This window comes from Populus nigra, chromosome 1 (genome assembly GCF_951802175.1).
Source record: "Populus nigra chromosome 1, ddPopNigr1.1, whole genome shotgun sequence".
Lineage (NCBI taxonomy): Eukaryota > Viridiplantae > Streptophyta > Magnoliopsida > Malpighiales > Salicaceae > Populus > Populus nigra.
In genome coordinates this window covers 34,184,495-34,205,425 of record NC_084852.1, presented here as the reverse complement: position 1 = coordinate 34,205,425, position 20,931 = coordinate 34,184,495, and the positions used below count along the sequence as shown (strand labels likewise).

At 29.3% G+C, this 20,931-nt stretch overlaps 1 protein-coding gene across 1 annotated transcript; it reads left to right on the top strand.

Annotated features, from left to right (window-relative positions):
- The first annotated feature begins 15,866 nt into the window (after window positions 1-15,866).
- LOC133680775 (probable sulfate transporter 3.4) lies at window positions 15,867-20,522 on the top strand. Its single transcript, XM_062103758.1, has 13 exons — window positions 15,867-16,231; window positions 16,772-16,820; window positions 16,954-17,161; window positions 17,463-17,634; window positions 17,941-18,006; window positions 18,101-18,214; window positions 18,327-18,443; window positions 18,635-18,761; window positions 18,838-19,124; window positions 19,202-19,392; window positions 19,606-19,691; window positions 19,928-20,004; window positions 20,103-20,522. Exons 1-13 carry the CDS (start codon window positions 15,911-15,913, stop codon window positions 20,295-20,297), a joined length of 2,010 nt encoding a protein of 669 aa, XP_061959742.1. The 5' UTR covers window positions 15,867-15,910; the 3' UTR covers window positions 20,298-20,522.
- Window positions 20,523-20,931: the final 409 nt, after the last annotated feature.

Below are 20,931 nucleotides of genomic sequence, written 5' to 3'. Positions count from 1 at the left end.
AACGACAACATGAGAAACTAATCTTAGATCTATATTAAGAGAAAATAAAATTATTATGATTTTATAAAAAAAATTTGTCTGTACATCCATATTAATAATTACAAAAATTATTATGATTTTAATTATAAAAAAAACATAGTATGCAAGTTTACAAATCAAAATAAAGTAGTTAAATTCGAAATTGAATTAAAATAATTTTTTTAGTATGCATACTATGATAATTGAAGTTGTAATTGAATAAAAACACATCCTAACATGTATATTAACACATACATAAATTACTTGTTGCAGATTTTTAAATGAAGAAATTAAAATGTTTGTCAAGGGTTAGACCCTTTGTCTTTAAAAATAAATAGGATTTTAACAATTAAACTTTTAAATTATGTATTTTATTTGAAAGTCTACGAACAAAAAAAAAAAAACTTTAAGGCAAAAGAATCTGGAAAAATAGTAGAGAAAAAGGTAGAAGAGTAGCTGCAAGATGTGTAGAAAATTTTCTGTTAACCCCTTTTTAGTTTTTACATTGATTTTTGAAATCAAAAGTGATTTATAATTAATTCTATAATCACAAGAATTAATTACTGTAATTTACTTGGCTGATATAAATATACAAAAATTGATAATTTTTATTTTAAAAATCAATCATTTTCACTTAGAAAATAAAATCATTTGAAGGTAGAAGGTTATTGTTTAAATTATTCATTCATGAGTTACCTAAAACAAATAAACTCCTAAGAATATAATTCATCATGGATTAAAAAAATATTTTACAGCATACTCAAACTCTGGTTTAACATAGGCTAGCAAAAAATAATTTCTTAGAAGCTAACAAGTTATTTTAATCAAACTAGGGCTTGAAAAATAATTTCTATAATACCATTAAACATTAAAAATTAATTTCATTCATTAAAAATTTACCTTTCATAAAAATTACTTAAAAAAATTATTATTTTTCATCAAACAAATCAAACAAAACGAGACCGAAAGTTCTTCAGCCATGTATTAGTAAAAGTCATTATAGGGTAACGAATATGATTCCATGTTTTTTCCAAACTTAATTCACTTAACTCCGCAAGGTTTTTCAAATTAGGTAGACAATGTTGTCAGGTGGAAACAATTTTTGCACTTGAAATATGCTTAAATGCATATTTTAAGAACCAATACATGTCGAAGAACACTTGGTTTATTAGATACAAAAACCCTTAGAAGTTGAGAAAATACTGGCTAGTGGCCACAAATAAAAAAAAATGATATTAGTAGTCTATTTTAATTAACTAAAGGTTAAATAAAGAAATAAATAAAATCAACTTCAAAACTAAAAATATTTGAAATTTAGACATAATCTATGAAGTCACTAGAAAGGTATTAAAATGGGCTTTCGGAAGGAAATTTAAGGTCTAAACTATTTTCTTTTGACTTTGCAAGTATCTCTATAGAGTTTTAAATCAACTTATAGGATTGGATTTACGAGCTTTAATCGAACACCTAAATTAAAAGTTCTTGTATGTTGACATGAAAGCTTCTTTGTGCCCTTTTAGACTAATTTTTTAAATTTATGTTTATCAATTTGTTCATGTATTATTGTATTGTGTATATCTCATACGTTAAAAATTAATGAATTCATGGAAAAACTTCATAGAAATTTTTTTACTTTTCCTGGCTAATGAGTTCTAGGCCTGAGTCGTACCAGTAAAATAAGTTCATCATAAAAAGAAGAACACTTTGATGCTTAAGTCAGTATTTGAGCTTTTCTAAAGTGATAAGTAGGTAAAAGTTCAAAAGATAAAAATTGTGTTTTTTTATATGTAGAGAAGATGTGTGTTTTTTATATAATAAAGAAGTGTAGAGGTAAGTGTTCACATCCCCTCATTTTTCTCTCTCTCTCAAAATATAAAATATATAGCTTGGAAAATATCTAAGAAAAAGGTATTATTCATAAATAGTATGAATAATAACATGTAAGAATATTACCATGCAAATAGTATTATTCATGAATAGAAAAATCAAGTGAGACAAGGTAGCTTAGTCATACCAAGCCAAGAGAAGAGACAAAAAGAGAGTAGAGAGAGCCACCTTGTAGCTTAAATGGATTGAAAAAGTACTATTTTCTCTCCCCTATTGAAGAGAGATATGGGAAAAAAGAGGAAGAAAAAAGAGAGAAAGGGGTAGAGCTCGGTTAATAGATTTTAGGACTTGAAACTCGTTTTGAATGAGCTTTGCATATAATTAAAAAACTATTCATAAATAATATATATTATTCATGAATATTAAATGAGACTATACTAAGTTAAGAAGTTAAGGGACGAGAGGAGTAACAAATGAGGGGTGGAGCTCGATCTAAATGAACATAAATAGTATGATCGAGCTTAGGACTTATTCTGAATGAGTTTTGATAGCGAACACTATTTATGAATAGTAAATATTATTCATGAATAGTAAACAAGACTATACTGAGCTAAGAGATGAGAAAGAAAGTAAGGAGATTGAGCTTAGTTGGGCCATAAGCCAAACAAATATGTTGGACTCTGTTGGACAGCAACCCAACCAAGCTTCTTCTTATTTTTGTTGTTGTATTATTATTCCCCCCTGAAATCTTGTAAACATACATGTTTGGAAGACTTTGATAAGTTAAAAAGTGAGAGAAAATACTTGCAATGTAAAAGTTTACATTTGTGGCTATACTTGCATAAAAGTTTCACCTGTATAGGTATGCCTTAGAATGTTTGCATGTTGAGTGATTTTTATGAATTTTTTATGAAGAAATATATACGACTTCTTTAAAAACAATAGCAACAAGGACATAGAGATAGTTGGTCATAGAGACTTAGAGACAGTGGTCACAAAGACCTAAAGACAATGGTCATGAAAATCTAGAGAAATGTGGTCATAGAAACCTAGAGACAATGATTACGAAGACCTGAAGAAAATTGATCAGAGGGACTTGAAGACACGTGGTCACGAGGACCTGGTAAAAATGAATGTACCTATGATTGAAAGATTGACTAGTTGTTATCGCTTATACTCTTTGTCATTTACAAGCCATTAGCCATTAATACTATTTATATATTAGTAAATTGAATGTGAAACTCAATTAGACCAAGCCTTGAAAAATACTATCCATGAATAGTAATGAAAAGTATTTATGAATAATAAAACCGAGTTACGTATAGTATTATAATAGCACTACTATATATGAATGGTAAAATTGAGTTATGCATAATACTAGCTTGACTAAAATAAAATAATATTTTATTAAAAAACATAAAAGATGAAGATTCAAATATGTGGAGATAATCTATGGATTATTTGATCTCAGGTAGTTGTGTAAGTGTCAAACTTCTTTTCTTAGCTCTGACTATTTTTTTATAGATCTATAGCAATCAGTCATTCTACCTCTTTGTTGAGTGGATACTCCTCAGTGTCTTACTTGTTATCAAGATGAAAGATACAAAACTTGTTGAATTTTCTTGTGTTTGATCCGTCGTTTATCAGGAAGTCTTTTCACTAAATAACAACTAGCACCTTTATCAATGTGGTGGTCAGATGTGTCATCATGAGCTCGGAGGATGTTAGACTGTCATAAATATGCCATTTGGTGTTTCTTTTAGATGCTCTCATTGGAGATTGATGGTGTGGTTGAAATGTGTGGAAATATAGGTAACCTTGTCTAGTTACACTAGCTTTTCCACCTTGATGTGATTTTTTATTATATGTTTCACACCGAGAAGATTTTTGTTAGGGTGACTGTATAACTTTTTCCCAAGAGAATAGTTGTATACTCTGTTAATCAAAGCTTTTATAGCTATGGGTTCAAGAAATCTTTCCATGGTGATCATCACTTCGTTGAACCATTGAAGATAGGGTCTAATATTTTCATCTTCTTGTTGTGTTACTGCGAAGAGTTTTGTGATATTCTTTTTAGCAGGAATGCTTATATTGAAGCAAAAAATTAGCTTGGATTTGAGATCACAAAAGTGGAGAATAGAGCCAAGATATAAAATATGATACCATGCATGTACAAATCCATGAAGTGTTGTTGGAAGAACTTTGCACATAACATTAGTTTCTTGTGTGATAAGTTCTAGGAGGCTTTTTATAATTTCTATGTGCTCTTAAGGATTTTTGAGTCTTTCAAAGTTATCTAGACTGACTTTTATAAATATACAGTCTTTAAAGAGTTGAGTGTGTAACACTCTGTGATAAAATGAATTTTGATGGTGAGCACCGTGTTGTGGCTCATAAACTTGTGGAGCCATGAAAGTTGTCTCATGCCTAGGTCTTTTTCTAGGAGAGTGAGGTGATGAAGATTGATGGTAACTAGATTGTTTGGAGTGTCTCGTGTAAGCACAAAATGTGTAGCTTCTTTTTAGTGTAAAAATATGAGTGTTACTCACATGCATGTCATTCTGTCTTGTTTATCTACAGAATTGAAGTTGTATATGTGTACTTGGTACATGTATAAGAGTTTGTTGTTGTGTAGAAAAAGAGTACAAAGATGTAATTGCATCATTGAGTAACTGAACTTAGTTGTAAATTTGTTGGAGTCATAAGGGAGATGAAGTCTTTGTGGGGAGATCAGTTAATCTCCCATGTTCTGGAGTTTTGTCAGCCATGAAATGTTTTTAGAAAAAAAAAGATGGAAATGAATGATCTAACCTTTTATTCAGGTCCTTACAAACAACTTCACTGATGAAATAATGAAAAAACTTTACATAGAAATATTGACTTTCCTTGTATTATTGTATTGTGTATATCTCATATGTTAAAAAGTGATGAAAACATGGAAAATTTTCTTAGAAAAATAGTGACTTTCCTTGACTGATGAGTTTTAACCCTGAGTCATACCAATATAACAAGTTCATTATGAAAAGTGGGACACTCTGATGCTTAAGTTAGTATTTGAGTTTTTCTTAAGTTACAAGTAGGTAAAAATTTAAGAAGATAAAAATAGTATTTTCTTATGTGTAGAGAAGAGATTGTGTTCTCTATATAATAAAGAAGTGTAGAGGTAAGTTTTTAAATACCATTCTCTCTCTCTCTCTCTCTCTCTCTCTCAAAACTTGAGAATATATAATTTGAAAAATATCTGATAAATGTCTAGAAATTATCTAGAGAAATATCTAAGAAAAGGTATTATTCATTAATAATATGAATAATGATGAATAATACCATGCATGAATAATATTATTCATGTTTTACTATTCATAAATAATAAAATAAGGTGAGACAATATAGCTAGGAAAGAGAGAGAAGGAAAAGAGAGAGAGCTACGTTGTAGCTCGAATGGGTTGAAAAAGTACTATTTATTTGTAATGAATAGTCTTACCACCTTTTCACTCTGATGGGTAAAAGAAAGGAATAAGAGAGAGGGTAAGGGTGAAGCTTGGTCTGATAGAGTCTGAGAACTCGAGACTCATTTTGAATGAGCTTTACATAATAAATATTATTCATGAATAGTAAATGAGATTATACTGAGTTAAAAGATGAGAAGATAAAGAGAGGAGAGGATGAAGCTCAGTCTGAATGAATATAAATAGCATGATCAAGCCCGAGATTCATTATGAATGAGCTTTGCATGGTAAATACTATTTATAAATAGTAAATATTATTCATGAATAGTAAATGAGATTATATCAAGCTAAGGACTAAGGAAGGAGAGAAAAATGAAGATAGAGCTTGGTTGAGCCACATCCCAATTGAGTATTTTGAACTTGAGTTTGGCCATAACCTAACTGGATCTTGTGGGACTCGGTTAGGCATGACCTAACTTAGCTTCATCTTTTTTTTTTATTGTATTATTAAGAAGTAATTAAAATTTTAATAACTTTGCATGTCGCATCTAATTTCTATGTTGCTAGACCAATTATTCTTCGATGCAATTTGGATCAAAAGTTTTTTAAATTGAATAAATTACTATGTATATGTTTTTAATGTCTTTTTTGTTATGAAAAAAAGAATTTCATTGCACATTGAAAAGATGATGTACACATTCAATTAAATAAAGTGGGAATCATATGTGCAAATAAATAAAAAGAAAAGTTGTTAACACTAACTAAAAACTGAATTAGAAAGTTGAGAGATAGATATACATCAAGATACATGATCTTGTAACATAGCTTATGGATCTGATTGTATTTAACATCATTGTTTCTTATAAACAAAATTTTAGTTAATCAAATGATATTAAAAACAAATATATTATAAAAATGATTGAACAAAATTAAATAAACAAAAAAACAAATATAATAGGGGGGGTTTGCATAAAAAGAATGCATTCTTATATTATAACCTCATTCAAAAATAAAATAAAAAACAATCTAGATTTTATGCAAAAATATAAAAAAATATTAAAATTTATTTATTTTAATTAACCTCAATCAAAATCAAATACCCGTTATGACAGGCATCCAACACATATATTTAATTAATCTAGTTTATTTAAGCTCAATTTAATTCAAAAAAAAATCAAATTATTAAAAAAAGGTTAGGCGTTGAGGTTGGGTGGCCTGGTGCCTAACCCTTAACAGGAAAGGCTACGTGTGTGGGCTTGCTAGGACAAACCCGTGCATCTGGCTTTTTTTTTTTTTTTAAGAGTGTGTTTGGTATTGTGGTAGATATTGTGGTTATGGTTTGAAAAAAGTTGTTTTATAAAAAGTACTTTTAATTGAGATTGGTTTGAAAAAATAGGTGTTTTGTTAAAACTTTAGTTGAAGAAAAAGTTGTTTAATGTGTTTGGTTAAAAATGCTTTTAAAATTGAGGTTATAAAATAATTTTAAAAAATATATATTAATATTGATGATTTTTAATTTAAATATTATGGATTTAACAAATGCTATTATAAAATAATTTTAAAAAATATATATTAATATTGATGATTTTTAATTTAAATATTGTGGATTTAACTATTGCTATTACATCATGAAATAAATCATACTTTATATAAAATATTTTTTATTATTCCACGAAATTATCTACAATTCCATTACGTATGAAATACATCCGACAAGAACTACAGTTTCCATAATTATTTTAGCGTGTAATTAAATTAGATAAAATATTATCAGGTATAAAATTCACTCTAAACTAGTTTTTTTAAAAAAATATTAAAAAAATTAACAAACTAAAAAAAAAGTTCACACAGTGCAAGTAACAGTGCAAGAGAATTGCAGTGTTCACTAATTTTTAAGTGAATAGTGCAATTCTCTTGCACTGTTCACATAAACAATGTATCATTATACACTGTTCATGTTAATTGCATTGTTCATTGAACAGTGCAATTAACATGAATAGTACAAGAAAAACAAGGAATCATTGCTTTTCTTTAACTGCGTTTCCAATACAAAAACCAAGTGGGATCCATGAACAATATATAACTTTTTTCTTTAACCAAATGGCTACAAACTGTGTTTTAATTAAAACGCAGTCGCAGCCGCGTAGCCAAACATGCTCTAAATAACATAAAAGGCCTGTTTTAAAAAATAAATAAAAACATACAACACATCCTCTTATTTATAATAAACCTGCCACTAGAGAGTGCCTGAAAATTGTGCAGTGGTTTTCTAAACTCAAAAATCGATTTTAGCCTAAATATAAGAAAAAAACACCCTTAGACTATATAAAAAAACATATCTATCATCCTAAAAAAGCTCTATTTTGATTTAAAAATACAAAAATAACCCAAAAACTTTTTCCCCTTGACCATCGATTTATTTTTTTCAGCAATATAAAAAAAAATAAAAACAATACAATAAAATTTCTCTTGTTAAATAAAACTCATAAACACCAAAAATGAGTGTTTTTAGTTGTCAGGATGTGGACAATGAAAGCCTTTTCCTATAATTTATTATTTTCCAGCGTCTTTCTTTCTCTTTTATAAATATGAATTAAAATGTAAAAAAAATAAATTTTTATATCAGAAAGTAACTTGTCAAACTCAAGGGAGCAAGTTTGATTTTTAACGAAAACCTAAGGCATAAAAATAGAAGCTAACATGAACAGTGGCATAAAAAAAAACCTCATTTCTTTACTCAATGTCAATTTGAGAGTCTTTTATTTCAATTTTTTGATAAAAAATTGAACATTTTACCATAAAATCAAGGGTCAATTCTATGATGGAACGGAATGTGTTTTTGAAATTTCGAGAAGAGACAAAATAACAAGGCTAATTATGAATCAATTCAATATAAAATAATTAAATAAAAAATAAGATTAATTATAGAATGAAGACTTTGTAGATAAATTATAAACCTGCTAGATATTATGACAATAATTATTTTTTTATTTTTTATTTACCATACCCATTATCTATTTGTGAATCACTAGCTATCAATCTTTAAAATTGAATCCAACTACTTCAAATAAGATTAATAGCAGTTAACACACGAGGCTTGTAGCTCCATGGCCTGCCATCGAGCTCTCGTGTGTACCCAACACATGAGGGTTTAACTGCTGTGGTCAATTCGTGTGACTTGTTTCGCTCCCGTCCCGGGTTCGACCCTCTATATGTACTCCTGTCACCCCCGCGGTGCCTTACCTGCTCCTGGGCTTGCAGGATGTCCAGCGGGCCGTGGGGAATAGTCGTGGTGCGCGTAAGCTGGCCGGGACACCCCACGAAAAAAAAAAAAAAAAAAAGCAGTTAACACATGCTCTAAAAATACATATGCTTTGCTGCATCCAATTAGTTGTTTGTCTACAGATTCCCACTCCCTCGATTTCTTTCTTTTCTTTTTGGAAAAACAATTAAGAGAAACAAAAAAAGGTTTAAGAAAGTAATATCCAAATTTTTCACAAAAATTGTTTGATGAAACTCTTTTCATTTTTTTCACAAGTTTATAAGAACTTATTTATTTTTGTATTTTAAAAGTATTTAAAAAAATTAAAATCTTTTATTTTATTTATTTATTTTAAATTAATATTTTTTTTGTTTTTTCAAATCGTTTTGATGGGTCGATGTTAAAAATAAATTTTAAAAAATAAAAAAAATATTATTTCATTGTATCTTCTAAAAAAAACATTTAAAAAACAAAATCTTATTCTTTCGTTGATACCATGCCGACTAAAATAACAAAACGAAAAGGAAAAGAAGAATTTGGAACATAACAAGGAAGCGAGACTTCTAGACTGCAGAACCAATCAGTAGACAACTTGAATTCGAAGGATAAATTACTTTTTGCAGAATAAATATGGGCCAAAGTTGAAAAGGAATAAAAGTAAAAGGGTAAAGAATTGCAAGGCTATAAGCCACAGCATCAATTGGAGTATTAGACGACTTAAATTTTAAAAAAATTATTTTTAAAAAAATTTAAATTATTTTTATTTTTATTTTATTTTAAATTAATATATTTTTGATATTTTCAGATTATTTTAATATATAAATATTAAAAATAAAAAATATTATTTTAATATAAAAAATATTTTAAAAAATAACAATAATTATATTTTCAAACACGTTCAGTTCACGAAGGAAGGTAGCCAGGAATGTCCACTGTACGAGAAACGGTGTCCAATAATAAAGAATTGATAGCCAAATTCTCATAACATAGCTTTTCTTTTTAACTTCATTCTAATAATAATTTTATCATCATAATTCACATTATTAAACTAAAATCTATTCTACTTGTTTACAAGAAAACAATTTATTCTGTATTCATCTACATATATTATTTATAAGGTATTATTTACAGTTCCAATAATTATTATAAAATATATTAAAAAATAGTAAAACACTGTCGAAATGATATGTTTTTTTCAAATTCTTTATTGTGGTGGTGAAAAATTTGTATTTTTTATTTTTTTTAGTTTAACATGGGTGTCCAGGCCAGCTTGCACGCACTTCGACTAATCCCACGGGCCATGAAGTTAACGACCATGTAAGCCTACAGTGACCATCATATGAGCAACCACAAAGCTCGAACCTGAGACCATAGAGAGAGCAAATCTCTTGGTCCCAAACTCTTACTATTGGGCCACCATCTAAATGGTTGTATTTTTTACTTTTTGATATGATGATACTGAGTGAACTTTTTTTATTTTTTTTTCCAAAAAATTATTTTGTTTTGTTTTGTTTTTTATTTTAATTTTTTACATTTGATATGTTTATCACTTTTATACTTAGCATATTTATCATTATTGTTTTTGCTCTTATATTTATTTTCTTGTTATTTTTTTTATAAATATTTTTTGGCAGGGAAAGAAAATTGTCTATGTTTTTCTCCCTGTTTTTATTTCTTTGCACTTGGCATATTATACAATATAATAAAAGGAAATGACAAAACACTATAGAAATGAAAATTTTTTCAATTTTGCCAAAACTTTTTCGGGTAAGGTAACGGTAGCAAATTCATAATTTTTTTTATATAAATTTTGTTTTTTTATTTTTGTATTTTTTGATATGATGGTACTAAGTGATAACATATTCGTAAATTTTTTTATTTATTTTGCCACAAAACTTTTTTATTTTGTTTTTTTTTAAATTTGATATATTTATTACTTTATATTTAGCATATTTATCACTATTGTTTTTGCTTTTATATTTATTCTTTTGTTATTTTTTTCTATAAATATTTTTTGACAGAAAAAAAATATTGTCTACGTTTTTCTCCCCCTTTTATTTCTTTGCACTTGCCATATTATACAATATAATAAAAGGAAACGACATAACACTATAGAAATGAAAAGTTTTCCAATTTTTCCAAATTTTTTTCGGGTAAGGTAACAATAGCAAATTCATAATTTTTTTTTATAAATTTCTTTTTTATATTTTTGTATTTTTTGATATGATGGTACTGAGTGATAACATATTCGTAATTTTTTTTATTTATTTTGCCACAAAACTTTTTTATTTTGTTTTTTTTAAATTTGATATATTTATTACTTTATACTTAGCATATTTATCACTATTGTTTTTGCTTTTATATTTATTTTTTTGTTATTTTTTTGTATAAATATTTTTTGGCAGGAAAAAAATATTGTCTACGTTTTTCTCTCCCTTTTATTTCTTTGCACTTGCCATATTATACAATATAATAAAAGGAAACGACAAAACACTATAGAAATAAAAAGTTTTCCAATTTTTTTCGGGTAATGTAACGGCAGCAAATTCATAATTTTTTTTGTATTTTTTTCCTTTATACTTGATATATTTATCACTTTACACTTAGCCTATTTATCATCATTCTCTTTTTTTTTCCCTTTTTTTCCTTTAAAGTTTTTCTTGGAAGAATTTTTTCTTGAAATTTTTTTTTAGTTTTAGTTTTTTCACCTTTTTTTTTCTTTACACTTAGCATGTTATACAATATACTTAAAGGGAATAGTAAATCACTATAGTAATGTCAATTTTGTAATATTTAAATTTTTTTCACTGTGGCGAGTACTGTAAAAAAATAAAAAAACCAATTTAAAAAATAAAAAAATTCAATTGAAAAAGAAATTGAAAAAAATATTCAAAAAATAGTTGAAATTGGCTAAATAGCTGAAAAATAAAAAGCTAAGGATTGAATTGGAAAAGGTGGCAACATGTAAGGATCATTTTAATATAATCAGGGATGATATTCAAAAAAATATCAAGAAAAGGATAGATAGTGGTAAAAAAAATAAAATACTCAATGACAAAACTCAAAAAGTAAAGAAATTGAGGAACCTTTATGAAAACACTAAAATTCCTCTTAATTCAAAACAATGGTGTTTCTTTTTAAGTGAAGTGGTTCATTTCACTCCTTTTAATGAAACAATGTGTTTTATTTTAATTTTAAAAAAGAAACCAAATCTATGTTGTTTTGGTGAATAAATTAAAATAGGTATCTTCTTTCTCACACATGGTTGGTCTGTAACTTTTATTTTTCATTTCTTTTGGCCACCTTTTCCTCTCTCCCGTGCCTTCCATAAACAACACGTCGGTCTCTTCCCATGTACAACCATGGTGGAGAGTTGAGATTAACCCAAACACCAACAATAACAATAAAAGTGATTTTACTAGGAAATACCAAAGTTAAGCCTATATGCATTTGTTTTCTAGTTAGTTTATTTCTTTTATCGCTTTTACTGTCATTTATTTCTAAGCATTTATTTTATTTATATTGCTTAATTTTATTTATTATTTGTTGCGTTTTTTTTTAGTTTGCTAGATTGAATGTTCACACATATTAGTTTTAAAATTTTCGCACACATCATAAAAACCAACAAACCCAAACTCATCTTTTTTAGGATTAGATAGGCAGATTCAGTTGGCGAGTGTTATTTATCTTCATTGATACTTACTTGGATTTTCACTCAGATTGAAACGCACATTATATATAATATATCATGGACTCATTCTCTTACCCATGTTGTATAAAGTTAAAAGGTGGAGTTACCTTATTGGTAATTTAAAAATTCAGGAACCTAAAAAAATCTTCATAGATAGATTAGCTAAGCCAAACTTTACATAAGCTAAATCTTATTTGTTAGAGTTGACACTCAATAAGACATGAATCATATCATTAGCACTTATGGTGACTTTACTATTTCTTCTTTGATATATACAGGGAGTGTGAGATGTAGAACATGTTGAGATTACTATTGATGACTGGGTTTGAGAAAGGCCATTATAATAAGAGGGTTTGCTTACTAATAGGATTTGAGTCTAAATTACTAAAGCAAGTGAAGCATGAAGACAAAATGTCTATTTTCATTAGGAGATGTTATTGTTAAAAGATTAGGTTGATTTTCAAAAACATTATGGAGATAAAGCTCCATCAAATTATATTTGACTGACTAAGGTAGACTACAAGACAATGGATAAACAAATGACCAAACAAGGTTTAGTTAAGGCTTGTTTTGGAACACATTGGAACCTTGCTTCTAAAAGAAAATGAAACTCATTTGAGGATTTTGACTTTAGACATTTTATGTGTTTTTCTTGCATGCTCTTACTTATACAAAAGGTCGAAAAATATTTCGGTGTTGTATCAAAGATTGATTTTACAAAATATAATTTTTTTATTATAGTTAAAAAAAAAACAAGTATAGAATAAAAAAATAAAATAAAAACAAAGTCCAATATTGAAAAGACATGTAAAACTACATTTTAGTCCTTGAAACCTTTGTATATGAAATAGATTGTCCCTAAAATTTATGGACTTAACTTTCCAGTCCTGAACCTTATTGTTTTTGCTTTTCAGGCCCTAAATGTTGCGAGATGAGAGAGAAGTTTGCTAGAAAAAGAGAAACAAAAAGAGATCGATCAGGCACATTCTAGTCATGAATAAGACCAATCTTAGTATCAATGGATTCGTCTTGGAGAGAAGAATTTCATAAAGATGACTTATATTCTTTATGTGTGTTTAGTGTTACAGTGCACCACCAAATGGTGCCTTCATCTTGTTGAAAAAAGTAGAAGGAAGCTCGAGAATATTTTTTTTATTTGGTTTGATTTTGGGATTTTTGATTGATTAAAGGGATTTCAGGGTTAAAATGGGTTTAATGAGGTTCCTAATATGTTTTTTTAGGTATTTTCATGTCAAAACAAGTTGAAAATAAGTTTTAGGGTTCCAAAAACTTGATCCTTGACTTTCCAGCATAGTTTTGAAACCCGAACCGGCCTGGCGGGTTGACCTAGAACTCGACCGACCCGGGTATGAGACTAGTCCGGGTTTAAGAAAAAACCCGCCTGAGAGTTGGCCTGGTGAAACCCGGTCGACTCAGCTGGTCAACCTGAAACCTGGCTGAGACCCAACCTCCTTTTATATATATATATATATATATATATATATATATATATATATATATATATATATATTAAACAACGTTGTTTTGGCCTTTTGAAAGGCCGAAATGACGAAGATGAACGATGCACTGATGCAGAAAAGACCAACTTTCCTCTATGTCTTTGTTATTTCTCCTTTTATTCTTGCCTCTACAAGTGCAAACCGCCTCCAACCATCCATTTCTTTTGATACAAACGACTTCTCTCTCCTTCTTCCAATGGCTAGTAGTTAAATATTTTCTCGTCTGCTCACAACCATTTTTAACTCAAAGATTGGTTTCGGTAATTAAAGAGATTTTTCTTTTTTTCTTTTTAATTTTTATTTTAATATTAAAGTTATTATTTAAAAGAAATTATTAAATTTGCATCCTAACATATAAGGGTGTTTCTAAAATTAAAAAAAAAAACTTGATAATCATTTTTTTTTTAAATCATGAAGCTGTTATCTATTTGTAGTTCTTGATTGGGCCAAAATGACATTTATGTTGGTGGATTATATTTACCCAAAGACCCATCCGCTTCTTCGGGTAATGTATCAGTTTTCTTGTTTTAAATATTTTAAAATTTATGTTGGTGGATGTTTTGTTTTAAATATTTTAGAATTTATATTAATTTGATTTGTGTTTGCATTGTAACTAGTTAGGTGTTTTATATAGGTATTTGTTTTTGGTTGACCCATCTAACTCGTGACCCGATCACTGGACCAGGTCGATAACCGAGTCGGGTTTCAAAACTATGCTTTCCAATTACTAAATAATTATTCAATTATACAATAATTCTAAGAGTCTGGAAATATCAATAATGAATTTAATATTACTTATGTATTAATCTAATAAGTGTAATTTCTTAAAATTTACTCCTTGATATTCAATAAGAATAGAATGTATATTTTGTTATTTTTTAAATAATTTTCTTATATTTCTTATTCTTAGATTTAATCATATAAATACGTAGAAATGATCGTTTCATGATTCTTTTATTTTTTTTATTGAAACTTTCATTAACGATTGTCATAATTTTTTTATTTTAAAAAATACTTATAAAAAACATGTTTTTTTCAAAACAAGAAAAAAAATACAAGAATAAAGAAATGGAGTTTTTCTATTTTAAAAAAAATACATTTTTCCTCTTTAATTAAAGTCATTAGAATATTTATGAATATTTATTTTAATTACCATTAGCTTTTACTAAATAAAGTTGTTTATGAAAAAACACATTATTGTAAAAAATATTACATGAATGAAAGAATGTAATTTTGACTAAATAAATATAGTTTTCTCCATAAATTTAAATATCACCTTTTTTTACATGTATCAATTTTAATTCTCATATAAATAAATTAAAATAAATTTCAAAAAACCCCCATCACTTAGGCTTTATTTGACATTAAGGTTAAACTATTATTTCACAATTTCTTCAAATTTATTTTTGCTTCAAATTATTTTTTTTGTATTTTCAAATTGTTTTGATATAATAATTTTAAAAATAAAATAATATTATTTTGATATATTTTTAAATAAAAAATATTTTAAAACATAATTTCTACTGCACTTTTAAATAATTAATTATATATTCCTGTACAATAAACTAGTTGCCATAATTCCGCAGGTGTTGTCTAAGACCCATTATAATTTTGTGCTGTGACTTAACCTTCTTATCATCCCGCATGAAGAAGTAAAAACACTTTATTTTTGGTTAATACATAAATTAGCACGTGTCCAACTCTATCCAAATTTCCAAGAATTAGGATGATTAATTGAAAACAGTGGTAGTATTTATTTTCGGCTTATTTGTTATCTAGATAACGATTGTTTTTAAAAAGTATTTTTATTGAAAATTATATTAAAATAATATGTTTTTTAATTTTTAAAATTTATTTTTAATATCAGCAAAAATTAATTTAAAAAATTAAATTTTTTTTAAATACTTTTAAAATACAAAATCAAATAATCTTTTGTACCCAAAGCAGACGACCATGCGCCCCTGCCACTATATATATTGTTTCTGACTAAAATACCCCTATCCAGCAAGTACTGCTCAATAATTATCATCCTCCTGACACATGCCCCCCCTCGTCCACTCCATCTCTCTCTATAAATTCTAAGCCATGCTAATGTGGTTCTTCAACAAATTGGTAACCTTTCGCCTTGGCAAAAAAAAAAAAAAAAATGGGTGTCAACTCTAACAGAGTAGAAGATTTCTCTAGCCATAGAATCAACACTGAGTCAGTAATGCCAGGCATGGAGATACACACTGTTTGCTTACCACCCAAAAAAACCACGCTCCAAAAACTCAAGCAAAGGCTTTCTGAGATCTTCTTCCCTGATGATCCTCTCTACAGATTTAAGAACCAAACTTGGCGCAAGAAACTGCTTCTGGGTCTTCAATTTTTGTTTCCCATATTTCAATGGGCACCCGAGTATAGATTAAAACTCTTCAGGTCTGATATCATCTCCGGTCTAACCATCGCTAGCCTTGCAATCCCACAGGTTAGAATCAGCTTACACCTACAAATGCATTAAGACTTACAGGCATCGTTTTGCACCCACATGTTTTTTTTTTTGTTATGTAAATGTAATTATGATACTGATTAGTTTTTGTCACCCAAGAAAAGCGAAGTGTGTGTATACATATATGGAAATAGAACATGCATGTATGTATATATGGACATTATCTATGCATGTGTTGCGTTGATGATGTTTGTCATCATCTGATTTTTGAGCCTTAATGGACACAGCACTCTGAGTTGGGGGTTAGCGCATATATTCCATTTCTTTTTGGATCATTAGAGGGGCGCCCAGGCTTTTTTCTTAATTAATTTAGTGGGAAAGTGGCAGTGTAAAATGCGTTTATCTTTAATTATCAGTCAACTTGTTAATCAAAAAGAAATTATTTTTTATTAATAGAATCAAGGTTTTCTTTTTCTTTTTCTTGTCTTACTTTGAAGATGGGTTTTGTTTCAACATTTCATGTGAATTTAATATTCAATAATATTTTAGGTAATCTGACAGATAATTTTTACACCGCAGGGAATCAGTTATGCAAAACTCGCAAATTTGCCACCTATAGTGGGACTATGTTAGTATCAATACCATGACAACTCTGTATTCAGATGGGAATTCATTTATGAACAGATACAAGAGTGATTTTTAACCTTTTCAATTCACGGTCAAATTGAATTAATAATAATAATAATTTTGGTTTGGTGCAGATTCAAGCTTTGTGCCCCCTTTGATATACGCTATCCTTGGGAGTTCTAGCCACCTTGGTGTTGGTCCAGTCTCTATAGCATCATTAATCATGGGATCCATGCTAAGTGAAACAGTTTCTCCTAGGGATGAGCCTATTCGTTATCTGAAATTAGCCTTCACTGCAACCTTCTTTGCTGGTTTATTTCAGGCTTCTCTAGGCCTTCTAAGGTATAAATAAATTAGTTGGTATTGAACTGGGAAGTTCCCTTGATTGTGAAATGGATAGAAGTGGTTCTGTTTGTGATTTTGTGACAAAAGCACAAGTCAATTTTAATCTCTTCATGTTTATCACAAGCTTTCTGAAAGCAAAATTCAATAATTCTAGAAAAAAAAAATGGTTGCTTTCAATAGGAAAATTAACATGGAGAAACTTGTAGCAACTTTTTTCTTTTTTTCAATTCGAGCACTCTATGTTTTGTCTTTTTTTTTTACTCTTGAATATTAACTGCTATTGTTTTGATGGCTACAGGTTAGGCTTTGTAATTGATTTTCTCTCAAAGGCAACTCTTGTTGGATTTATGTCTGGTGCAGCTGTGATAGTATCTCTACAGCAGTTAAAAGGATTGCTTGGAATTTCTCACTTCACTAGCAAGATGCAATTTATTCCTGTAATGTCCTCAGTTTTCAAACACACAGACGAGGCAAGTGGCATAATTAAGTGCAAGGAAGCTTTTGTTCGAATACAAAATAATAATAATAATAAAATGACAAGAAACATCTTCAGGAATCTGCTAACTTTCAACCATTTTTTTAATAACTCAACAATCAAAGTGATTGGGAAAAGGTGCCAATTTTTTTCCAATTTTTTTTTTTTCATTTTGTTTGTCCAAATTTTTTTATTTAAAAGATTGTTTTAATTCTTATTAAATTAACATCGTTCTACTTGCCATGCGCTATTTATCACCACAAGGATTTCATAAGGTGACATGATTACAATTAATTTGCAGTGGTCCTGGCAAACAATTGTTATGGGCTTCAGCTTCCTGGTGTTTATGTTGACGACAAGGCATATTGTATGTATCTTTTTTTGCTTATGAAGATAGTATAATGATTTCTTACATTGCAATGTATAGTTCTTAAAAGTTGGATATTGATGGATTGACGCAGAGCATGAAAAGAGCAAAGCTATTTTGGGTGTCAGCAGCAGCACCATTAACATCAGTGATTCTCTCAACCCTTTTAGTGTTCTGCCTCAGATCAAAGACTCACAAAATCTCATTTGTAAGAATTGGCATATTAAGCTTGCAACTTTAGATGTAAAACACAAACAGTTAGTCCTATACAAGTCCTTATTGGTAGCTTCTCTAAATTTGAATTTTTTTTCCCTCAACAGATTGGCCATTTGCCAAAGGGTTTGAATCCACCTTCAGCTAACATGCTGTATTTTAGTGGTCCTGATCTGGAACTGGCTATCAAAACTGGCATTGTAACTGGAATTCTGTCTCTCACTGTAAGTTGGATGAAAATAAAAACTATGGTATTCTTGCCTTCTTTAAAGTAACACTAAATCAGGGAAGGAAAAAAAAATACTAGTTCTATTTTCCTGCCTACTATTTGATTATTGTAGTACCATATTTCTGAAAAATCATGGTAATGTCTTCCACTGTTAAATATTCCACTCTTCCTTTTTTTCTTTTTCAGGAAGGAATTTCTGTGGGAAGGACATTCGCAGCTTTGAAAAATTACCAGGTGGATGGTAACAAAGAAATGATGGCTATTGGTCTCATGAACATGGCCGGCTCTTGTTCTTCATGTTTTGTTACTACAGGTGAAGTTTTGATCTTTTTTTGGTGGCTTTGTGATAGTGAAATTTTCTGAACTGGTCTTTTCTGTTACTTTTGCAGGATCATTTTCGCGGTCAGCAGTAAACTATAACGCTGGAGCACAGACAGCTGTTTCAAACATCGTAATGGCTACAGCTGTGCTAGTGACTCTATTGTTTCTCATGCCACTGTTTTATTACACCCCCAATGTTATATTGGGAGCCATCATAATATCAGCAGTAATTGGTCTAATAGATTACCAGGCTGCGTATTGTCTGTGGAAAGTAGACAAACTTGACTTCTTGGCTTGTTTGTGCTCCTTCTTCGGTGTTCTTTTCATTTCAGTGCCTTTGGGTCTTGCAATAGCTGTAAGCCTTCAATCTCTCACGTTTATATTAATGTTTAATATTTTGTTTCGATGCCTGACTCCTTTGTTGGAAATCAGGTTGGAGTTTCAGTATTCAAAATTCTCCTGCATGTCACCCGTCCAAACTCCTTAATTATGGGGAACATAAAAGGAACTCAGATATACCATAGCCTCAGCAGATATAAGGAAGCTTCAAGGGTTCCTTCATTTCTCATTCTTGCTATTGAGTCACCCATCTACTTCGCAAATTCCACTTACCTCCAAGAGAGGTTAGTACCTTCATTCTTTTATATATTGCAAAAGTACATATGGTATTTCAGTTCCTGCAATCCCAAGATCATTATTGATATGGAATGTGAACCATATCTCAAAGTTTTATCAAGATTAGATTGTAAGGATCACGCTGCTGGTTTACCATTGACACCAAGTTTGCCCGAGAATACTGTTTAGGATTTTCTGATGGAAGGAATTTCTTTTTGCAGGATATTAAGGTGGATTCGTGAGGAAGATGAGTGGATAAAAGCAAATGACAGGAGTCCATTAAAATGCATAATTTTGGACATGACAGGTGGGTTCCATTTGCCCCATGACTCTTTGGTCATTTCCGTGAATCAATCTTAGTTTTGGAACATTAGTAGTATGATCGTCTCTCTTTTGGTGAAACAAGAATTTTGTTACGAAAACTTGAAGCTACAACATGACAATATGATCATTAGAAATGTAGAAGCAGCGAACTCAAGCTCAAGATATATAGTTGGTATCATCCCTTATGCTATGACTTGTAAATCTTTTTATCTTTTTCAGCGGTGACGGCCATAGACACAAGTGGTATTGACTTGCTATGTGAACTAAGAAAGATGCTGGAGAAAAGATCCCTTAAGGCAAGACTGTCTCCAAATCAGTCTCAGTTAGCTGTGTGTAGGCCATTTTAAAACCAAATTATTCTTTCATTGATTCAGTTTGTACTTTTCTCATGTAGCTTGTGCTGGCAAATCCCGTCGGAAGTGTGATGGAAAAGTTACATCAGTCTAAAATGCTGGACTCGTTTGGCTTGAATGGAATATACCTTGCAGTTGGAGAAGCTGTGGCTGATATTTCTGCATTGTGGAAATCTCAACCTGATTTTCCGGAGGACTGCAATGAGACGAGGCAATGCAAAGAAACGAAGAGATGACTTAACATTCGGAGTTAAAAGCCCATTAAGGAAAGGACTTTTTCCTCTGTTTTCTTGTTTCTTTTCCCTTTTGAAGGGAGTGTATGGCCATGAAAATTTTGCTTCATTTTAATTAAAATAGATGAAAGACATGTGCTGACCATTACAAGTTGGTCTTTTTTATATTTTAAAAATATAATGGAATGATTATATTATCTTGAAAATATATTTTGTTTAAATGATGCATTGGGTTTTTTCTTCTTTTTCATTTTGATTTTGTAATTATAATCAAGTTGGTTAATGTATAATTTGATATTTTATTAAATATAATATATAATAATAAAAAATTAAATTAGTTGGTGTGTGTAAATCACATGCAATTAAGTAGGGGACGCGAGTGTGCTGTATCATCTAGCAACCAATTTTTTTTTTGTTGTGTTGTTAGAATCGTTTATATCTTCTTCTTGTTAGGGGGTGCATAGCGTTGATGGTGAGATGATTTGTCACCGATAATATTTTCTTTTTTTTTCTTTTTTTCCCTCTTCTCCCCTCGAAATTTGTATTGAATATTCAAAATTTAAGAAAAGTCCTCTAACTTTGATCTTTATTATTTTTATTTCTAATTTTGTTTCTTGACTCCTTTGTAAAATTTTAA